Source organism: Aythya ferina (genome assembly GCF_964211825.1).
Source record: "Aythya ferina genome assembly, chromosome: 5".
Classification (NCBI taxonomy): Eukaryota; Metazoa; Chordata; class Aves; order Anseriformes; family Anatidae; genus Aythya; species Aythya ferina.
The window spans coordinates 38,542,047-38,561,151 of NC_140301.1; the positions used below are offsets into that span (position 1 = coordinate 38,542,047).

The window sequence follows — 19,105 nt, forward strand, 5'->3', positions numbered from 1 at the left end:
CCGGGATTAGCACGGGGGGTGGGGAGGCGAAGCCCTCTCCTCCCCCGGCCCCCCCCCGCCCGCACACGGGGCGCTGCAGCCATCCCGCAGCATCGGCGGCACCGGCAGGCGAGCCCCGAGCGTGCTCGGCCGGCGGCGGGAGGGAGCCCTGCGCTTTTTTGGGGGGGGTTATTTCTCTGCCTTTTTTTTTTTTTTTTTTTTTCCCCTTTCCCGAGAAGGGACGGCCCCGGCGGCGGCCGGCCGTGCCCGGCGGGGTGCGCGCCGAGCCCGAGCCGTGCCGAGCCGGGCGGGATGCCGCTGGTCAGGGGGAAAGTGGTGCTGCTCCTCGGCTTTGTCTTCCTGACAACCCTGCTGGCCGCCGTGAGGGGGCTGCCCGTCAGGAGGCAGCGCGGCAGCAGCCCGAGGGAGAGGAGCCCCAAGCTGGCCGAGGTGAGGGGGCGGCGGGGGTGGGGGGGGGGGTCCCCGGGCTCCCATCTGGGGAGGGGAGCCCGGGGCCGGCGGGGCTGGAGCCCGTCCTGGAGCCCTTCTCTGGAGAGCTCGGCAGGCAGGGCTGTGCTCCCAATGCCCCCTCAGGAATGCTGCCGCTGGAAGGGCTGCCCGGGCACGGTGACACCGGCTGAGCGATGTGCGGGGAGCCGCGGGGTCGGTCCGCGGCGCAGGAGGCTGGGGCCGTGCCCTGCTGCAGCGCCCCGCGGTGCTGAGCCCCCGGGAGCCACTCCGGCAGCTCCTCGCAGCACGGCAGGAAAGCAACAAGTGTGGAAACGCATCTGCTGCACGGGGAGCCAAACTGAGACAGCGAACAGAGGGGCACGGGCTGAGTGCAGCCTGCTGTGGTCCCGACTGCTGCGGGGAGCGAGAGATGCAGGCAGGAGCCGCGGGGATGCTGCATGGCACAGCACTGCTAACGCCACGTCGGTGCTGCTTGGGAAACTTCAAGCAGAAGTGTAGACGCCACCAGGGAGATGCCAGGCTGGACGTGCTCGGGCTGTTGGGCTGCAGAGTAGGGGTGTATCCGTGAAATCTGCAAAATGATCGCGGCCACGTTGCAGAAGGGGCCACGAGCGATGGGCAGGGACAGCCAGCGCGTTACGGGGTGGTGCGGGTCCCCGCAGCAGGACCCTGAGGGCTGCCTCAGGCCGGTGTTTATCCGACATCTGCAGCCGCGTGGAAAGTGGGGAGAGCTGCTCTCAGCACCAGCGTGTAAATGGTTCTGAATGGGGAGCGTTGTGCGGCGGGCCAAAGATCACATCGGTACGTACACAGCAGAGCCTCTGTCCTCTGGACCTGCGCTTCCTGCAGAAATACAAACATCAAACGAGTTTGTAGGCACGGGCTGCAGGGCGGCGGTTCAGCCCAGGAACAAGAAGGACGAGGAGACGGAGGACTCCTCCCAGGGTCTGTCACTGCTCCCGTTCCTCCTTTCTGTGCACCCCTCCAGGCTCAGGCATCCAGCTGATGCAGTGGGCAGAAGGCAGCAGGCATCGTTGCATGCATTGGCCACGTTTTGGGAGGAAATCCTCTGTTTCTGGTGCATGTGGGGACGAATTTGGAGTAGCCAAGCGGACAGCACGAGCGCAGCAGTATGGTGGTTAGAAAAAAAAGCCGGAGTGATTTTGGGTCATATGCACAGATGGTTCATGTTGCAAAGCTGATAGGTCCTGTCTCTATGGCAGCAGGGCAACCACATCTGGAGTATTGGTTACGTTATGGGTAATGCCCTGCAGATGTGGGCAGAGGGAAGGGGGCCTGGGGAAGCAAAGAAGTGACGGCGCAGAGCAGATAGACGATCAAAACGATTAAACAATTACCTAACATTCACTTACTCTAATTTAGCATCTTTCTTTAAAGCAAACATTTTTCTCCTGTTTAAACTTTAATGGGATTTTTTTATAAGCTGTACTGAGCCTCGCAGTTGCCCTCCTGTACTAAAACAATTGAGAAAAATTAAAAACATTAAGGCTATCATCAACTTTTTGAGTTAGAAAGTTTTCTAATTGCAGGAAGGACTGAGGAAGCATGCTTTGTCTGTGGGTGATGGCCTTGTGGCTATGTCCCAAAGTCCTGTACTTCAGTAAGGATCTGCCACTTCCAGCCTTTACAAAACAACCAAGCACTTGCATTTCCTCTGCTGTGATACTGTGCAGAAAAGCTTTGCCCTAATTACCTGAGTCCAGCACAAGCAACAGATTTAGCAAAAGTATTTTTTATTTCTTCAGTCTCTTTGGCAGTTGAAAAGGCAGCTGAAAGTTGAATACTTTCTCCCCAAACTATGACTGAAAATCTAACGAGAGAAGACATCCATTAATTGTGAGGCTTCTTGACTGTTTCAGAAGGCTACAGGGGCTCCAAAGAAGCAGACAAGTGTACAGCAGGGCTTTCGGAAGTGCTTTTGCAGGCCAGATGCGTCCCTCTCTGACTTGGGCAGATGTGCAGCAGGTCCAGGCGGTGACACAGGCCAGCAGCTCTTCACAGCTGGATAACAGTGCTTGGAAAAGCTTGCGGTCCCCTGTTTGACAAGGGACAGCTCTTCACATTGCTTAATGCTTTGTTTATTTATGAAGTCAGGGCATTTAAATGCAAAATATGTTTTGATAAACTCCCTGGGTTTCAAAATATTGGCTTTCAGCATTGCTAATAGATGTTTGGCTTCTTTCTGGTGATACAAACCAGTTCTCGTGCTCTTCCAGTAAATACAAAATAAATGATGCTCTAGCACACTAGAAAGGCAAGCACTGGAAGGGATTAAAACTGCATTCAGATACACCCACTTAAATAGCTGTGCACAGAAATACCAGTAACAGTGACAGCAGTGCTGGCGCTGGTAGCAAGCATCCCAGCAGTGGCACCATGCCGTGGTCCCAAACCTGGCTCCGATGAGCTTGCCGGGGGCTACCAGCTGCCCCCCATGCTGCTGGGGGGCTGCAAGGTGGAAATTCAGGCCAGGGCTTGCCGTTGGGGTTCCTCTGGTCTGAGGCTGCAAGCCGGCTGCTCGGATAAGAGGTAAGGGACAGCAACAAAAGAAACACCAGGCTTTGCATGAGGGCTGCGTTTGGCCGCAGCACCTGGCGGGGCTGGCGCCTGGCCCGTGAGAATTAAGGGAGGGAGAACAGAGCTTATTATTTACTGGTTGCATGGGCAGCGAGAGTGGCAAAGGGAAAGAAAGTTTAAAACCAAGTGCCGGGGATGCTGGGGGAGGCTGCAGGGGGTTGCTGGGCCCGGGAGCCCCGGGCCGTGCGGTGCGGCTGGGTCAGTAGCAGAGGCTGGGTCAGTAGCAGAGTCGCTCTGCCTGCGGATGTGCTTTTTACCTTTTCATTTCTTCAGCAATTAAGCGTTCTTGTCCCTGGCTTTGTCCTTGGCGGAGGTCGGATTTGCGGGTACAAAACGTGCACTGAAGCATCCTTCCGCTCTGAAAGGGCCTCTTTGTGCGCGGGGAGGTACTTTACCCTTTGTAGCAAATTTCCTTTTGAGAAGTGCCAAATTATCTTAGTCAACACAGTTGAAAACCCTCCCGCCCTGGGGCTGAGTCAGGAGCGCAAACAATGGGGAGCGGGTGTAGGGAAGCTGCTCGACAAGGGGGCTCCTTCCTCTCTCACCACACACATGGGTCTGCTGCGGTCCCATTGTGGGAATCAAAGGGGTTCCTGTAAAAGGCACATGTAAGGGAAGGGATTAGGCAGAAATCACTCCACAGGGCATTGCCCGGCCCTCTGGCTTCCCAGCTGGAGCAGCCGTTCCCAGTCAGCCAGGCACCCCTTGGGAAGCGCTCCCCTTTATTTGCTCCCAGTCAGCAGTGGCCAAAAGCTCCCCAGCAGCTGAAACCGGGGCTGAGCACCAGCCAGGATAGGGGAAGGGTGTCGGGCTCTTGCAGACCTTCTTAAAGACAGATCAGGTGGGAATATTGTGCCTCAGCCACGGTCCCTTCAAGCCCAGCTGCAAACAGAAGCGAGGCAGTGTGGTGCGTGCACCAGGGAGTTACAGCTGCTGTGCTTGTGTCAGTGTCTTGGGGCAGGGAGTGGGAAATGGAGCCTTCTGCTTCCCATGGCATCGATAAATATTCTTCCACTGAGGATAATTCCCAGGTCAGACACCCGGACGCTTCCCATAGGGAAATCTGTGGCCATGACAGCAAGGTGCACTGCTCCAGCCTCCTGAGCACAGCCTCAATTCTCGTTGAAAATGCTGGAGCTTGTAGCCAAGGAGCAGGGAAGAGACGGCAGCAGTGTTTCTGTGTAAGAATGTTTCTGTTTCAGACAGAAGCTTGTAAAAACACAAGGACATCTTTATTAATAGAACATTTCTTTTCGCAGGGCACCTTCATTAGGCTATGAGGTGCTTTGACATGACCAGCTGTAACCATCAGGCTGCACGGTCTGTTTCAGAGCTGCTCAGTTTTTGTGCCTTCCTTGCGCGTTGGGACTCCTGGGGCTCCTCTGGGAAGCTGTTTGGGGCTTATCTGAGAAGCTGGTCCGTACTTAAGAGATAATGCCAAGAGGACAGTGACCCACATGCCTGTGAGTCCCGGGTGGCTTCGGTGTGAAGGGCACCGGCTGTGGATTGCTTTAGTCTCCAGGGGAAGGACACGGCTTCAAAGGGAACAAAATGCAGTAAATTCCTCCCGGCTATTGCCGCCGTCTGCTGGTCTCTGGCACCGCTGGACAGATGCAAGGCCAGGATCCAGCTGCACGCAGCCTGGTCGCTGTGGTGGGGTTCTCACCGGGGACTAGAAGCTGCTGGCTGGCCCGGTCTGGGCTGCGAACACGTCCTGAGCTGGGGCAGCCTTCATCGTGTGACAAAGAGCACAGCAGGAGCCTGGCAAGGGAACCTGCCCTGCAGGTGCTCCTCCATCCCACCCCGTGGTGGTGTGCGCTTTGGGACAAGTGCTGGTGGGTCTGGGGATGATGCAGGGTGATGGCTGGGGTCTTCCCTTGCAGTGGGTGGCTGGCTTTGAGCTGGTTCCTCCGATTTTTCTCTTTGGGAAAAAGAAACCCAGGCAGCTTGGCAGGAGCCATGGGACATTGGGTGGGGGGTGGGAGGGACGGGGGGCACTGGCTTTGCTGTGTTTGGGGGGTTTTGGTTTCACGGCTTTTCCCGGGCTGCAGTGGTGGCAGAGGCAGCAGCTGGAGCAGTTGGAGGGCTGCGGTGTGCAGGCTGACAAATGTACATCATTAGCTGGGACAAGTTAATGGTTACTGGAGCACGTGGGTTTTAGAGCTGGAACAAGTTAACAGCAACTCAGGCAGATGCATTAAGAGCTTACGCGTATTACAGCTCAACTATGTTAACAGAAAACATGTGCCCGAGCAAGGGGCTTTGCCTGAGAGCACCAGAGGGTACGGCTGTGTGTCTGTCCCCCTCTCTGCATGGTCCCTGTGGGGCCCTGGTGCCGCACCCACCGCCGCGCTGCGTCACGTGTGGCGGGGTTTGTCTGCATCCCTCCAGGGAGGCAGGCGGGGAGGAGAAGCTGAGCCATGGTAGCCTTTAGGGGGACCTTCCTCAGGTCTTGGCTTCGTGTCACGAGAAGCCTGGGAAGTTGGCTGAGGCCACCATGGGCACGTTTCAGGTCCAGGTGCCCGCAGAAGAGCCTGCTGCAGGGTCTGGGCTGTGCGGCTGTGGACATGTGGTGAGGAGCGCCGAGGGCACCCCGGCCGCCCTGCTCTGGGCCTCGCACACAACCAGGCCGTGTCCCTGCCCCTTGCAGCGCTGCGTGCTGGTGGTTCTCCGTGCTGTGCTGTCTTCCACGCCGGGGCCCTCCGAGACAGCACAGTCCCAGAGCTTGGAAAGAGTTTTGAGATTGCAGCTGTCGCAATCGTGAAATAACTGAGAGACACGAGGAAGCCTTTGATGCTGCCTCCTGCAGCTCCCTGCTCGGGACGATTGGGTTGCGGCCATTTAGAAGAGTGTTTCCTCATGATCTGAAGTATTTTGATAACTGCGTGAAAACTATAATCGTGGGGGTGTAACAATGACCCACACAGCTCGTGGTTTGCTGCCAGCTCCTACTGACCTGTCATAAACAGGATCTGCCCACAGCAGAACGACAGCCAGTGGCTTATCTACTCCACAAGCACTTGCAGAGCTCTCCCAAAAGGTAAAGGGAGCTGCTTGTGTCTTTATTTAAAAAACAAACAAAACAAAAACAAAGGAAGAACTTGTGTAAGTTGGTGGACAAGTGAGGGGAGCAGCAGGGAGATCTCGGTCCTGGGCTTTACCTGCACCACAGCCCTTTGCTGGTGGTGTCTGTCACCTGGGCAGAAGAAGAGGAGGAGCTGGAGGTGTCCCCTGCCTTACATTGCAGAGGCAGAGTGGCATGTTGAATTTGATGGAATAAGATGGAATATGTTGATGTTCCCTACTGTTAAATGTTTATTTTAAGGAGACCTAAGAGTGTTACTTGTTAGTAATGTAATAACCTCCCCCTTCACCCACTCCGGCCAGCAAAAGCTGTTCTGAGCCTTTCTACAGATGCCCTGACTGAGGCCTGGGAGCTGCTCCAGCCAGGATGGGCTTCCTTTTGAATCCATCAGCCTGCACCCCTGTGCTTGGCAGCTCTATATCAAAAGCTTGTCCTGGAGTTGTTCCCGCCTGGTTTCAGTCTAAAACTTAAAAAAAAAAAAATCTGGAAAGTTTTCTCCAGATCTTTGCAGCTCATTTGTATAAATACGGAGGGAAAAGTTTTATTTACAAAAAAAAAAAAAAAGTCCCAATTTCTGCTTTGTAGTTTACTGCTCCATAAGCAGGCAGGTTTGCAGCAGAGTGCAGGGTGGATTTTACAGTGTTGGAGGGAGCTTGGAGGAAAGAGTAGGAAGACACTTGTGTAGACTCTGTTCAGGAAATGATAAATACTTCTGGTTGGGTTCTTGTTTCAGTAAAGCCATTCAAAAGAAACAATACAAGCAGTAATGATTAAGCAAGAAAAAAACACATTCCTTATAATTATAGCCCACAGTGCAACACCAGCCTTTAGCAAGCACATCATTTTCTTCACTGCAGTGTTAACGAGCCCAAAGCACAACCTGGACATTGCCTCTGACCTGACTCCTATGTGCCCAGGTTTCAAGCTGAACAAGTTTATGTTCCTGCTAATTGGCTCAGGGCAGATGTGGGTGGAAATGATGCACAGGCTGTGGCGATGCTTCGCTCCCCGGGGAGCTGACTCAAGCGTGCTTGGCTTGGGCTTAGCCCTGTAACGAAGAGCAGCTCCGCTCGGCAATGCGTGGAGCTGCAGAGAGCGCTGCCAGTGGGTTTAAGTGGTGAGCCCTGGCAGCTTTCAGTGCCTGCAGAGATGCCGAAGAACATGTGGGGAGGACAAGTATCGGTGATTATTGGTGGCAGCAAAGTTGTGTCCCTGGTTGTCATAGGACAGCCCAGCACAGGGACTGATCTGTTGATGCTTTCAGGTTTTTAAAATGCTGTAGGGTCTGAGATCTCACATCTCTAATCATTTTTATGTCAGAGCTGCGGTGTGTGAATGTCATTCTTGTGGTTTCTTAACACAGGCTTAGTTCAGAGTCTCAGAGAAGTTTATAGCCAAGCTGCATATTTTAAGACCAGAGGAAATAATCAGATCTCCAAGTTTTTTCCACAGCACAGATGCTGTACATATGTGTTGATGGTACCTTGTGTTGGACTGTCTCCACAAGAGATATTGCCACTTTCCTTGTTAGCTTGTTCCTGTGGTTAGTCACCTACAGTGTTAAAAGCATGGTCCTTATTTTTCAGTTGAATTTGTCTGGCTTTGACTCACAAATGTTGGTTCCCATTATGTGTTTCTGTTCTAGATTAAGGAGTCCCTGGTGCCTGATGGATTATTTCCTTAAAGAACCAGGAAATCAAGTCATCGCTTTATCTTTTTAACCTGACAAACAAATTGAATTGGACAACTCTCACTGGAAAAATCTCTACATCCCTTGGAATGGTTTTGCAGCTGTTCTCTTCGTCATCTTCAGATTTTGAAGCAACTTTAGTAGAGGTGTTCAGACTAGAAATGGGAAAATATCAGCCTTCAGTCTCCATAGAAAAGATGCGTGGCCTTGCCTACACCTTTCCCATACACCTCGTTACCCCTTTCCTGTACAAAACAGGCCTGGCACCGTGTGAATTGCTGACGAGTTCCTTCCACTTCCTAACATCTTTGCTGAGTTTATGCCCTGAAGTGTTTAGGTGGCCCTACATGCGGGAGAGCCTGGACTGCTTGGGAAGGGCTCCAGGCAGCGTACTCTCTGCTTCTGGTGTGTGGTGGCAATCGTGCTTTCCTGGTGGTGGAAGGAGAGGGGAGCTGCTGACCGTGCGGTGGTTTACTGATGGCCAGGTTTGGCCCAGAGAGGAGAAGCTGTGTGTGACCTCATGCACTCAAACCCCATGCAAAGCCTCAACATAGCCTTCAGATCATTTTCACTCCAGACAGCCAAGCTCTTCTTTTTTGTGAGCTAATGCACCATAATAGCTCAGCTCCAGGCCTGACAGCCTTATCCAGCTGTTGCTTAGGCAGGGCTGAGGAGAGGGTGGGTGTCATGGAGGGACATCTTTTTGCGGTCAGGAGGGACATCTTCTGATGTAGGGCCAAGTTTTAACCTAGCAAAGCCTCAGAGCAATGCACGTGTTGGGATGAGGGAAAGGCTGGGTACCCGCTGCAGTGACTTGTCACCAAAGGAGTTACTCCTGGGACACCCTGCCCTGCAGAGCCCACGTGAGTAGTGGCAGCCCTTCAGCAGCTATGGGGCCAGGAAGCTTTTTGTGGAAGAGCTGGAGGCATGCATGGGGGCTGCTGGAAGTGAAATGGAGAATTAATTGCTCCTTGCCAGGGGTGCAGCTCGGTGGGGGTCACCCATGGGGGCCACCCAGAGCAGACATAGGGGACTTTGTGCCCCCAGAGGATCTGGGATCAAAGGGAGCTCTGCCCGCCTGGTAACACTCTCACAGCCAGTTCCCCTGTGGCAGTTTTACATTTTCCCTGTGGGAACAGCACTCTGAATTTCTTGAGCTTGTTTGGGCGTAAAATCTGAATTAGGCACTGAGGGTAAGTTTGGAGACTTGGAGTCTGTTCCTGGCTCAGTCACTGTGACGTCCTTGGGTGAGCTCAGATCTCATTGCTAGAGGAGACCTCACTTTCCATGTGTATTAAATTTGGGTCATCTGTGAAATGAGTTTACCAAGCCCCGTTAAGCTTGTTGCAAATTACGCACAAGTGTCTGTTGGCTGAGTGTGCTGTTGGCTGTGCTTGCACAGGGGCTGCGTTAGGCACATGCAGCTGGGAGCAAGCCCAGTGCTAGTGAGCGGTGCCGTGTGGCCAGTGCTCACCAGTGCCCAGGACACAGCCGGCTGTCCCCCTGTGTCCCTGGAAGGGCCTGCACTGGGGTGTTCCTCTCCCCCAGGAGGCACCAGCTCTGTGCTGTGGCCAGGAGCAGCACGGGGAAGGTTTGGGGTGTCCTACTGCAGCATGCCCCACCGTAGGGTGACGAAGGGCCTGACACAAGAGGAGAGCTGGCAAGGAGCTGGGGCAGAGCCAAGCATCCTTCCCGCGAGTTGTTCCCCAAAAACACTTGGACAGGGAGGGCAGAGGGCTCTGTCTCTGCCCCATTTGCCTTGCACCCTGCAGTGCTGGATTAGAGAAGGGAGCCCCAAAGGCTCCTCCCGGGCACAACCTCCCTGCTTCCCACAGCCCTCTCTCCTCAGGGCCCATCTGGTGAAGTCTGTCACAGGCTCTGCCCTGCGTCCAGCTTGCTCTGGTCAGCAGCCAAGGGCCCAGCAGTGTCCCTGCTGCTCTTTTCCCTCCCCCAGGGACAGGGGGGCGCAGGCTTTGATGTGCGGGCACAGGGCTGGGGACAGGCTGTGTGTGCTCATGAGAGCCTGGCCGGGCTCCAGCTGCCTTTGAAGTGCTCCAGTGATCAGGATGAAAGGGAGGGGAGTCCTTCCCCAAACCATCTGGCTCTAATTGCAGGTAGAAATGCCTCTCCGCATCCCCCGTGGGGAGGGGCACGCCGCGCTCTTCGTTAATCTCGCCGCTCTCATCTGGGCTGGTGCAGAGGGCGAGAGCTTGGGAACAAAAGGGGGTTTCAGCCGGGCAGCCAGAAATAGACGCTGCTGGCAGAGATGTTGGGGCTTCGGGCACCTCTGTGCCCCGTGTGGAGCCACAGGGCCCCAGGGGCCTTCCTAGAGACACCCGTGCCACGGGGGGGCTTTGCCAGTTGTTCCCATCTCCAGTTTCCATCCCTCTGCCTCAAGCCCTTCTGTGCCAGCATGGAGATGAGGGACGTGGGGACACGAGGCCAGCCCAGCCATTTGCAGCCAAGGGTCCCTGCCAGCTCCTGCCAGCTCCCCCCTTTGCTCGGCAGCCACCACCTTCAGGAGGTGCCTGTGCAGGCGAGGGACCCATCCTCACAGCCTCTTCCCTCTGCAGGTCTCTGCCTCGTCCGACCCCCGTGCTGCCGGGGACGAGGAGCTGCCGCCATCGGGCAAGGCGCGGGGCCTGCGGCGGAGCGGGCAGGCGGGCCCACGGCGGCACCGGCGTCGTGGAGCTGCTCAGCAGGTGGCGAGGAGCCCAGCGGTGCCCCAGCCCGGTGGTGCTGGCCGGGAGGAGAGCCTGCCCTTCGTGCTGGACCTGCAGAGCTTGCCCGGGCTGGCCAACGTCGACCTGAGCGCCCAGAACCCCAACATCCAGGTGGGGAGCGGGGCTGGGTGGGATGGGTTGGGCTCCACAGCCTGATTTGAGTCCCTGACAGGAAAACTTCTGAAAGCAGGGTCTGTTTCTGTGGCTCTGCTGTTTGGGTGACCGCCAGACCCCCCTGGCCAGCCTGCTGAGCCTGCCACAAGCAGCACCTCCCGCTTTGCCCCTGCTCAGCCCCTCTAGATGAGATGACCTCTCGTGCTGGTGTTCGTGGAGTCAGCACACAGGTGGTCCCTGTGCCAGGGGACATCCTGTGGCCAGGGTCGTTGTCTCACTGCTCTGCCTTGTGTCTGGCTTCCAGGTGACCATTGAAGTGGTGGACGATCCTCAGGCTGAGATGGAGATGGACTTGTTGAAGGAGACAAGCAATGACTGGTCCTTGACATCGTCTGAGTGGCTGTCCCACAAGGACCTCTTCTGGCCTCTTTTCTGGGAATACACTGACCCCACTGAGGAAGAAGAGGAGGAGGAGGAAGAGGAGGAAGAGGATGACAATCTGGATGTAGGGGACAGGGAGGAGGAGGAGGAAGAGGAAGAGGAGGAAGAAGAAGAGGAGGAGGAGGAGGAAGATTACCCAACAGCAGACTATGAGGAGGAGGAATCCATGCTCAGTGGAGTAGGAGGTGACTGGGACCAGCGGTGGGCTAGGCAGAAGAACTGGATCTTTAAGGAAAAATATAATTATGGTGAGTCCTCTCAAGCATGAGCAGCAGCACCTGCCCTGCAAACCATCGCTGTCCTCCCCTGCCTGGCTTGACTGCAGCCCTATCTCACTGTAGGATGGGCACCCGAGGACCAGAGCATGCTTGTGCTCAGCTCCTGTTAGAAAATAAGCAGGGACACCAGGGGGCACGGGCAGCACCTGGCTGGGGTTGCCAGCAGCCTGGCACGCCAGCTGCACAGCGGGAGTTTCCCTTGTGTGTCATCAGACAAAGCGTGGGCTCCAGCAGACATGTTCAGACTAGAAATATGGTGCAAATGTTTAGCTGTGAGTGCTGCTGCCCTTGTAACAGTTCTCTGAGGTGACACCAGAGCCAGAAACCTCTGCTGCAGGCCTGAGCATCTCCCAGAAGTACTGCAGAGGTTAGATGCGGGGGCCAGTGGGTGGGCAGGTCAGGGGAGCACAGCACAGCTCCTGGAGCTTCCCATCCATGAGTGTGTAAGCAGACAGCTTTTGCTGGCAGCGTTGTGGTTGTGGGGTCAGGCAGGTCCGGTGAGGACGGGGATGGGCAGTGATGCCCAGATAGGTCACTACAACCATGAGCAAGGCTGTGAGAATGAGAGCCTTTGCCTGGGGGCTGCCAGCAAGGGCAGGGTTGGCCCTTGGCACCATGTAGCCAGACACCTCTGGGTAGCCCTGTGTCCCCATAAATTGCATCTCAGGGGCAGGACAGAGCTGAGGGATGTCTGGGGTGGCTGCTGGCTCCCCTCCTGCTGAGACTTTCTGCAAGGTTCATCCCTCTCTGCCTGTCCCATGCCATGTGCAGACTATGAAGATGAGGAGGAATGGAGCCCATGGTCCCCTTGCAGCGTCACCTGTGGCAGTGGCAACCAGAAGAGGACCCGGTCCTGTGGCTATGCCTGCACAGCAACAGAGTCAAGAACCTGCGACCTGCTGCGCTGCCCTGGTAAGCCCCCAGCCATCCCGGTGCTTGAGCACCCTTGGGGCACTGTCCCATCCCAGTGTGGGTTTGTTCCCCTGCTGCAACTGGGTTTGGGGCACCATGGGGAGGGAGAGAGGCACAGGGAGCAGGCTGTGCCCAGGGCAGGGACATTCATGGCAAACAGGTCAGTGAGAGGATCCTTGTTCCCAAAAATGGGAACAGGCCCAGATTTCAAGTGCCAGGTCCATCTTCTCCAGGGTGTTGCTCATGGTTCAAGAGCTAGTTGGGTTGGATGTGCTCTGGGCTAACGAATGTGGGTGCTTGTTTCTATGAAGAAGCTCTGGTGAGGACTCATGGCTCCACAGGCAGTTGTGTGAAGCCCAGGGATGGTGGAGCTGGAGCCCAGCTCCATATGCAGCTCCTCACACCTCTCTCACAGGGAGTCTGAAATCCAGTCCCAAATCTTACAGAAAGCCAGCTCCATCCACTGGGATTTGTATAAGCCCTGGGCCTGGGCCCTCTTGGCCCAGTCTGTCCTGCATGTCTTCCTCATGGACCCTCCTCGCAGACACAGGGCCTTGTCACCAAAGCAGTGGAGGGAGAGGTGCACTTTGGAAGGAAACCTGAGATTCAGCCCATCTCTTTTCATTTCTTTCTTTCTTTCTTTTTTTTTTTTTTTTCCTTTTTTTTTTTTTTCTTTTTTTTTTTTCTTTTTATTTCCCTCTGAAGGAGCAGAGGGAGAAATGGTCTTCCCCACAGAGGAGACTCCTTTCAGAAGTGACAACACCACGGAGCTGTTCAACTCGGGTAAGCCCCTGCCTCGTCCCCACACTGGGGCCTGGGTGCTTTCATGCAAAACCCTGTGGGGAGATGCAGCTGGTGGGGAGGGCAGTGCCAGGGGCTCCTGGGTCCAGGTCCAAACCTCAGTCCTGTCACTGCTGTGTGAAGGCTGGTGCTAGAAACCAGCAATGCTGGGACGCCCAGTGGCTCCCACAGCCTGCTAGGACATGGTGGACACGGTCTTACTCCATGGCACACTGGCTGAAGCCAGCCTGAGGCTCACACTCCTGCAGCTGCCCCATGGTGGGACGCTGCTGTCCTTCCCCTCCTAGGGAGCTTGGTGGCTTTGCCAAGGGTTTGAGGGTTCTCCTGGTGGGACTGGTGAGCGGTGGTGGGGCAAAGAGGCATGCTCATGCCCTCACCCTCTCAATTCCTCTCCCCCAGACGTGGACAGCTGCGAGAAGTGGCTGAACTGCAAGAGCGACTTCCTCACCAAGTACCTCAGCAAGGTGCTGACGGACCTGCCCAGCTGCCCCTGCTCCTACCCGCTGGAGGCCGTTTACAGCGCCGTCAACCTGCGGGACGAGAGGCAGGGGAAGAGCTTCCGCTGGCGGGATGCCAGCGGCCCCAAGGAGCGCCTGGACATCTACAAGCCGACGGCGCGCTTCTGCCTGCGCTCCATGCTCTCGCTGGACAGCACGACGCTGGCGGCCCAGCACTGCTGCTATGACGAGCACACCCGCCTCATCACCCGGGGCAAGGGTGCCGGCGTCCCCAACCTCATCAGCACCGAGTTCTCCCCAGAGCTGCACTACAAGGTGGACATGCTGCCCTGGATCCTCTGCAAGGGCGACTGGAGCCGGTACCATGCCGTGCGGCCGCCCAACAACGGGCAGCGGTGTGCCGACAACCCGGCCGAGGAGGAGTACCTCTCCCAGCTGCAGGAGGCCAAGGAGTACTAGCTGCAGCCATGATGGGAGGAGACACGAGGCCACGGGGCCACCGTGCACCCGGCTGCTGACAGGTCCTGCCCCAGCCCATGCTGTGAGGGCTGGAACCATCGCTCGTGCATCCTTTCTGAGCCCCAGCCCTGCTGGCAGGCTCCTTGTGGGGCTGCGAGGAGCACAAGGGTCTCGTCTCGATTTGTGAGGGCACAGGAGTGTCACTGTGTCACCCCTGCTGTGCCACCTGGGGCAGGTCCCCCTCTGCTACTCACCTGTGGGCAGTGCAGAGCTGGGGTGCAGGGGGCAGGAGGTGGTGGCCAGTGTCAGGGGAAAAGGGCCTGCTTGCGAGCAGAGCTTGGGAGTATGCAAGGCAAAAGGATGGCTGTGTGGGCTCCCGTGGCAAGATCACCTTGCCTCTATGGTTTTAGCTGTCAAAGAGAGCACTCAGTGCCAGAGCTTGAATGAAGGTGGACCTCAGAAGGAGATCATCATGGGGAAATGCCACAGGGCTGCACTGAACCCCCTCAGAGCTCAGGGGAGCAGGGTGGCAGCACTGGTGCAAGGCCCATCACCAGCCCTGCTCTGCATCTCAGCTCCCCAGTGGGTTTCCATGCTTGGGAGTGACTGTAACATGGCCCAGCAGAAAGTCCTACATTTCCCTCCCACAGCAGCCAAGCCATCACTTGTGCCATTGCTGGAGAGGAGCAAAAATCACTGAGCCAAGTTCCTCATGGCAAATGGGGAAAAGTCACCACTAGGAGCACCCAGCATTGTCCCCTTTCTAGTCTGCTGCTCACCTCTCATCCTTCTCCGTGCTGTTTGCCCAAATCCTCCACAAGAGGCAGCCCAGAGAAAGCAAGTCCTGGTCACATCCTGCTGCTCTCCAGGCTTGCCAGGCAAGCAAATGTGGCTCCAAATGAGCAAGGAACACAATGGTTCATAATATCAATACACGGTGTCTACAGATTTTGACACTCTCCATTGCCACTTTGGTGTTGCCTGTTTTTTTTCCAGCTTTTCATAGATCCTTGGCAGTTTCTCCTATCCTATTTTGGGGTGCTTTCAAGCTCCCAAACTTCCCACAGAGAAACAGAGCTGAGCACTTTTATCTCTGGACATTCAGTAGTTGAACATGGCTGAAGCTGTTCGCTGCTTTCATTTAGCAAGCTTTATGAATCAGAGGAAATAAAAGAGTAAGTCAAGCAACTGAATGGAGTCATTTCTAAACTAGAGATTTCAACAAAGTCAGTTGTTTATTCCATCATGCCTTTTGTGCAGAACACTGTTAGACCAAAAAGTGTCTGTGTCGGTTCAGATGGCCTTGGGTTGACTGTCCTGTGCTAATTCTGTTCTTCTTTCAGGAGCCTTCTCCAGCGTGAGTGAGCAGCCATAGTCAGAGAGCTCCTTGGGCAGTCTTTCTAGGACTATCTTATATAAATTGAGTATCTGTTGATCCTTTTGTTTTGGTCACTAGTAGAATATTGCATCCATGGCCATCAGTACGTAGGACTTCATTATTGGCAGAACAAAAGTATTAATGAAGTTACTGCTGCATTACTCTTGTTTAGCTATTATTCCATACTCATAGCCACCAAACCTGGTTATGGGTACTATCAAAACATAATCAGGTACAGCCCCTTTTCCAAAATGCATGCAGTCAAAAATGGCAAGTATTATGTAAAAAACAAGAAGGAAGATTAAAACCAAATGGGCATGAATGGTGACCCAGACCCTGGTAAATTTTCATTACCATTACATTCTCCCTAGAAAAAGTGGTCATTTGCTCCCTGGCTTCTTATAAAGAGTTCACGAGGAGGTGGGCAAGAGGGGTTGGCAGTGATAATGGCAGGTGGGTTCTGGGAGCCTGGGACTTGTGCAAGGAGGCTCACCAGCAGACACGGAGGTGTTTGTACTGGAAGCAAACAAATCAAGTGGCTGAGGCTGTGGAAGGACGAGCTTGTTGCCTTCTGTCATCCAGCAGAGCATCTCCAGATCTCCTCCCATACTGCAGATCACCACAAACATCAGAGGACTCTCAGAGAAGTTTATTTACCACCAGACCCCTTTGTAAAACAACCACCTGTATGTTCCTAGTACTAGACCCACACATGGAAGCAGTGCCTGTGCAAACAGTCTTTCTTGAAAGAGGAATTCAGTAGCTCAGCCAATTTGTTAGACTGGCTGGTCGCTGAGGAAGTGCTCTTATAATAAGGACTGTTACCCAGGAATTGCATCCTCCCCCTTTTAATACTGGGAACATCAACCTGTCTAACCCCCCAAAAATGAACCTATAATTTCTGTAATAAATGTAGTTCTTGTCCAAGGGCAAGTAGAAACATTTCTTGCATTAAGTCCCCACTAAAATCTGAAAGCCAAATGGCTGTTCTGCCTGGCTGCCCTTATGGTCTGGAAGATACACACATGACCTGGAGCATGAGAAACGAGAAGCAGCGTTGTTCCTCACACAAGCACCTTACACAGCAGGAGGCTTTGCGGAGCACCATAAGAAAAGTAGACATTAAGTAAGCATTTATTTTTATATGCCATCAAAGATTCTGTCCAGCTCATTGCTATTTAAATGATGAATCTCTTAACTTCCCTTCCCTAAATTTATTGTGTTTTTAATATAATATATATATAATTTTTTAATTTCTACAAAATTTGATAGAGAGTTCTTTATTCTGACTGCAATAAAGCACTTTATACATGAATGTGTTGCTGATGTCATTCAGTTAGGACTGAAGTTTATGTTGCCAGAACATTTTGTTTTGTTTGAGCATGACGACACTTCACTGAGCGCTGCGTGCTGTGGGTCCCTGGCCACAGCTCTATTGCAAGGAACCTGGTGACTTTGCTTCCTTAACTTGAATTTGGTGGTGTCAGGCACACTTGGAAGAGTAGAGATGCATGCAGCCTCTTCTGAATGTTGCAGACAGCGATTTCCAGCTGATCACAAATGCTCAAAGGAATCTGATTTTCCTGACCTGATGGCATTCTGATGCTCCTGTTTCCAAGAAGAAGAAGGCATGGCAGCAGAGGGATGCAAAGCAGGACACTTTCAAACGCTTTCATAACCGTGATTCAAATCCCAACTCTTGAACTGTGAGGTGTTACGAAACGTTCAGAGCTCGTGTTTTTTACAAGCTTTGTCCATCCCCAGGGTGTTATATTTTGTGGTTCCTTTGTATGCGCTATTTATTGTCTGTGACAATTGTGGCAGCTGGAGAACAGGGGTGAGTGATGCTGTGGACAGGGACCTTGTGTATGTGCATGCATATGTGCGTAACTGAATGTAGAGGCTTTGTCCATCCAGCTGTTCCCCTACCCCAAAAAAAACAAACAAACACCAACCCAATGTATTATAGACATCCTTTGCAAATAAAGATTACTGTTGCCAGTTTGGTCTATGATGCTTGGAAACAACAGGGCTTTCAACTTGGCAGCCACAGGCAGCCCCACATACATAAGCATGCAGGTCTGGTGCAAAACATCCATGTTTCATTCAAAGGGATTTAAGCATTTCACTTTAGGACTGTGCTTCTGCAGCCTCTGGTTTCCCTGTGTTTCTGGGCCATCCCAAGTCTCCATACTCTGGAAGTGGCAGTGGAGAGATGCAGATGTAGCTCATATGCTAGCCAGGGGCCTGGGGTCAGTATAGCCCATCCTGTAGATGAAGGCATAGCATAAGAAGCAGGAGGAATATTTTCTTTGCCTTGCCAGTACCTTATGGTGTGACTTTCAGCAAGTCACATCACTCTTCCACATGTCTATTAACTTACCTCTCTTTCCCCATCTCCTGGTTTGGTTGGTGTCAAAGGGTGGTGGGAAATGGCCTTTGTCTACCATGCCACAAACAGAAGAGCTGTAAGGTGCTGGTGAAGTTCAACTAATAGCAATGACAGGAACTGCCATCCCTGGAATGGGAGGCAGAGAGGTGCAGAAGAAGGCTGCAAGAATTGCAGGGAACAGACACCATCCTGAGCCTGCCACTGCAGCGACAGGGTGTGTGAAGCTCTAGCTCAGAGGGATGGAAACCCCCCGTGAGGTTATCAGAGCCTGCTGAGAAGTAAATGCACTGCCTGTGCCTCAGCCCTGATGCCAGGTTTTATTCTGTGCTCAGACCTTACACAAACATGCTGCTGAAAACAGGTGTTGAGCATGAGAGCAGATGAAAAAACAAAAAAAAAAAAAGCAAAAAAAAAAAAAAAAAAAAAAAAAAAAAGCATCACCCCAGCTGGAAAACTGATTTGGCAAACAACCTCCACAGTCAGAAGCTAATGATAGCAGAGGGATTAGCAAAGCTTCCCAGGGATCACAGCTTTTTGTGGCCGTTAATTTGCTGCATAAATTGTGACCACTTCCAAGCTCTTGCTATTACCAGCTGTTTCCTCTCCTTTGCTCTTGCTCCTTTTGCTGTGTGCTGGCTGCACATCTGACAAGGTTTATCTGGGACTCTGGCACATGGCTCTGCTCCACAGCTGCCTGGCGCCTTCACTGGCCCCTGCTAGGGAGCAGCAGATGTCTCCTCTAGAAGAAGGCTGCTCCGTCATGGTGAGTTCCCCTCTGATTTTCTGAAGCACCAAAACTTGCTTGGAGCCCAACCTGGGGGCAGTGGGCTGAGCTCAGCTCTGCAGGACAAGGTCCCTGCAGTGCTGGGTGCTGAGCCCTGTGGTACAGAGATCCCATGGGGCAAGGATATGGAAATAAGAACTGCCACCACAGTTCTGCAGGTGAGGGCAAGAGGCACCAGAGCTGCAGGTGCCACCCAAGAGCAGAGCAAGTCTGTGGCAAAGTCTCAAGCTGTATCTTTGCTCGCCGCTTTACACACAGCGCTTCTTGATGGGTTGAACTGACTTGTTCTGGGTTGCCAGCCTGGTGTGGAGCTTCAGGTGGCTCAGCTGTGCCACCTCCCTGGTACCTGATGTGCAGCTGAGCGGAGCAGACCTGGCACATGAGTCCCGGCCTTGGGCTAGAAAACAGCAATGCATGTTTGTGACAGTCCTGGGGCCTAAACTTAAAACTGAAGCATTAAAAAGAAAAGAAACCCCATTGGCTGCATTTTTTTTCAGCTGCTGCCTTGCTGGCCATGGCACAAACACTGGCCTAACCATCTT

At 53.8% G+C, this 19,105-nt stretch overlaps 1 protein-coding gene and 1 long non-coding RNA gene across 2 annotated transcripts; one reads left to right on the plus strand and one right to left on the minus strand.

Annotated features, from left to right (window-relative positions):
- The first annotated feature begins 261 nt into the window (after positions 1–261).
- On the plus strand, positions 262–17,388 carry ISM2 (isthmin 2). Its single transcript, XM_084520417.1, has 6 exons — positions 262–429; positions 10,397–10,657; positions 10,965–11,349; positions 12,151–12,291; positions 12,997–13,074; positions 13,492–17,388. Exons 1-6 carry the CDS (start codon positions 292–294, stop codon positions 14,007–14,009), a joined length of 1,521 nt encoding a protein of 506 aa, XP_084376543.1. The 5' UTR covers positions 262–291; the 3' UTR covers positions 14,010–17,388.
- On the minus strand, positions 17,287–18,072 carry LOC311437334. Its single transcript, XR_014693411.1, has 2 exons — positions 17,771–18,072; positions 17,287–17,655 (listed from the first exon to the last, which is right to left on the minus strand). It is a non-coding gene; the product is annotated as an uncharacterized lncRNA (long non-coding RNA).
- Positions 18,073–19,105: the final 1,033 nt, after the last annotated feature.